General features: G+C 61.9%; 1 protein-coding gene across 1 annotated transcript in view; it reads right to left on the bottom strand.

Moving 5' to 3' along the window:
- ANKRD35 (ankyrin repeat domain 35) overlaps window positions 1-2,180 on the bottom strand; it is a 20,173-nt gene that overhangs the window by 6,857 nt on the left and 11,136 nt on the right. Inside the window, exons 8-10 of the mRNA XM_014532327.1 lie at window positions 1,989-2,170; window positions 1,402-1,439; window positions 3-1,234 (exon numbers count right to left, since the gene is read on the bottom strand). Coding sequence (XP_014387813.1) covers window positions 3-1,234; window positions 1,402-1,439; window positions 1,989-2,170 — 1,452 coding nt within the window. The remainder of the gene's footprint in view (window positions 1-2; window positions 1,235-1,401; window positions 1,440-1,988; window positions 2,171-2,180) is intronic.

Here is a 2,180-nt window from a genome sequence, read left to right as displayed (position 1 = left end):
GCCGCAGCTGCTGGAGCTGGACCTGCGCCACTGGCCGGGGCACAAACTCCCGCTGCAGCCGCTGGCTCAGGGACTGCAGCTCCCCTTGCAGCCGCTGCCGCTCCCGGCCCAGCTCCCCCAACTCCTCCAGCAAGTTGCTGTTGCTCAGTCTCAGGGCCGACACCTCCTTCTCCAGCATTCCCTTGGCCAGCCCTCCTCCCGGCGTCTGCGGCCTGCCCGGGGCCCCTGGAGACTCCCGCTGGGTCCCGGGAGCCCCCGTCTCCTTCTCCCCATCCTCTTCGGGGATGGTTTCTGAGCCTGCCTTTGGGGCTCCTTCTCTGGACTCCTGGGCAGGGGTCGCAGGGGTCGCTCGCAGCCCCGCCTTGGCCCGATCCAGCTTCAGCAGCACCTGCTCCAGCCTGGCCTCCATCTTCTCCCAGGCGGCCGCTGTGGCCTCCGCCCGGGACTTCCCCAGAACGCCCTCCAGGACGGGTCTTGACAAAGCCCCCAGGGCAGCATCCTTTTCTCGCCACACGGCAGCCAGCTCCTCCCTCAGCTGTAGCAGTAGCTGGTTCATGGCTGCTATGCCTGCTGCTTCAGCCGCTGTGCCTGCTCTCTCCGCCCCTGGGGCCTTCGGCCTCTCCTTCCGGCCAGCATGCGGCTGGTCTGCTTGCTCAGGGCCAAGGGCCTGCGCACCGACAGTCGTCTGTTGCTGTCCTGTGGCTTCCCCCGGGATCTCAGACACTGGGCCCTGGGGTGGCCCCTGTTCTGGTTGGGACCTTCCATGGGCTTCATAACACATCTCCCGGGGGGACGAGTCTTCGGTCTTCTTGGGAGCTAACACTGGGTTGGCTGCGGCCGCGGCTACTGCCTGCTGCTGCTTCTTTAGCTCCCGTATGCCCTCAGCCAGCAGGTCCAGGGGGCAGCCCTGCTCCATGCCATCCCCTCCAGGACGGATACCAGGACTCGGCCCGCCTGGAGCTCTGGGCTCCCGGAAGAGCAGCCGCCCCAGCTCCTGCACCTGCTCTCGGATCTGGTTGGCCAGGCCCAGGTAGGCTGCAGCCTGAGCCTTGCTCTCTTCTGTCTTTCCCACCAGCTCCTGCTCCAACTGAGAAACTTTCTTCTGCTCCTCTTCGTACTTCCACCTCCACTCCTCTGAGCACACATCCTCTCGCTCCTTTTCCTGCTCCACCCCGGGCTCTGCTCCCCGGGGGCTCTTGGGCGGAGAACCCACCGGAGGTTCAGATGGAGAGGCCTGTGTAGGAAACAGAAGAGTGACTGACGGGACCCAGGGCAGCTGTCCCAGCCCCGGGAGGGCCTCCCCGCGCTTAGACCATCTTGATGCCCTCATGGGTCCCCGCCTGGGAGGCATCCCGGTGGGATGGCCTGGGTGGGTCGGAAGGGAGGCACTTAGGGTCTTACCTTAGACACAGCATCTGGGTGTTGAACTAGCCCCTGACCTGTATGAAAAGACATGAGGACAATGTGACTCTCACTGAGAGGAGTGGCCGCAGTGTCATAACCCTCAGCACACAGCCTTCCTGGAGCCGGGAGCCACTCCTCTTCAACCCAGCAGCCTTGGTCCCTACCCCAGCTCACTCATTTTGTTCACTCACTTTATTGGACACTATACCAGGCGCTGTTATAGGCACCAGGACATCGACAGTGAACAAAACAGACATGGCCTGTCATCTGGGGCGTTTACAGTCCAGCAGGGGGAGAGATTGACTGGGAAACCACACAGAGATGTTCAATCACAGCTCAGGAGTCCTAGCGATAGCGCCAGCCAGAGCTGCCATGAGTAAGACAGGGCTTCGTTAAGGAACTTGGTGGCCCTGCTTTTGGGAACGTGGGGTCATCTCATAGCAGCAGCAATAAATAAGCAAACTCTGGACCACAGTGGCAATTATTTGTCAGGTGGACTGTTTCCATGAGGACAAATGGGATTCTAAGAAGCTTCTCTGAGCCATTGGGGAGAATCTTGAAGATATAAAAGGGAACTGGCTTACCCCCCCGCCGCCAGCTCAGGGCCTGCTGCAGCAGCTTCCACAGTGCCTTGTCCTGTGTGCGCAGGCCGTAATACAGAGCATCATGGCCCGCGCTGTCCACCGCCCCTGCATCCGCTCCATGGCTCAGGAGCAGCTCAGCCACTTCGGCGCTGCCTTTCTCACAGGCCAGGATCAGAGCCGACCTGTGCGTTA

Source organism: Myotis brandtii, unplaced genomic scaffold, assembly GCF_000412655.1.
Source record: "Myotis brandtii unplaced genomic scaffold, ASM41265v1 scaffold882, whole genome shotgun sequence".
Classification (NCBI taxonomy): Eukaryota; Metazoa; Chordata; class Mammalia; order Chiroptera; family Vespertilionidae; genus Myotis; species Myotis brandtii.
This window is presented reverse-complemented; position numbering and strand designations above follow the sequence as displayed.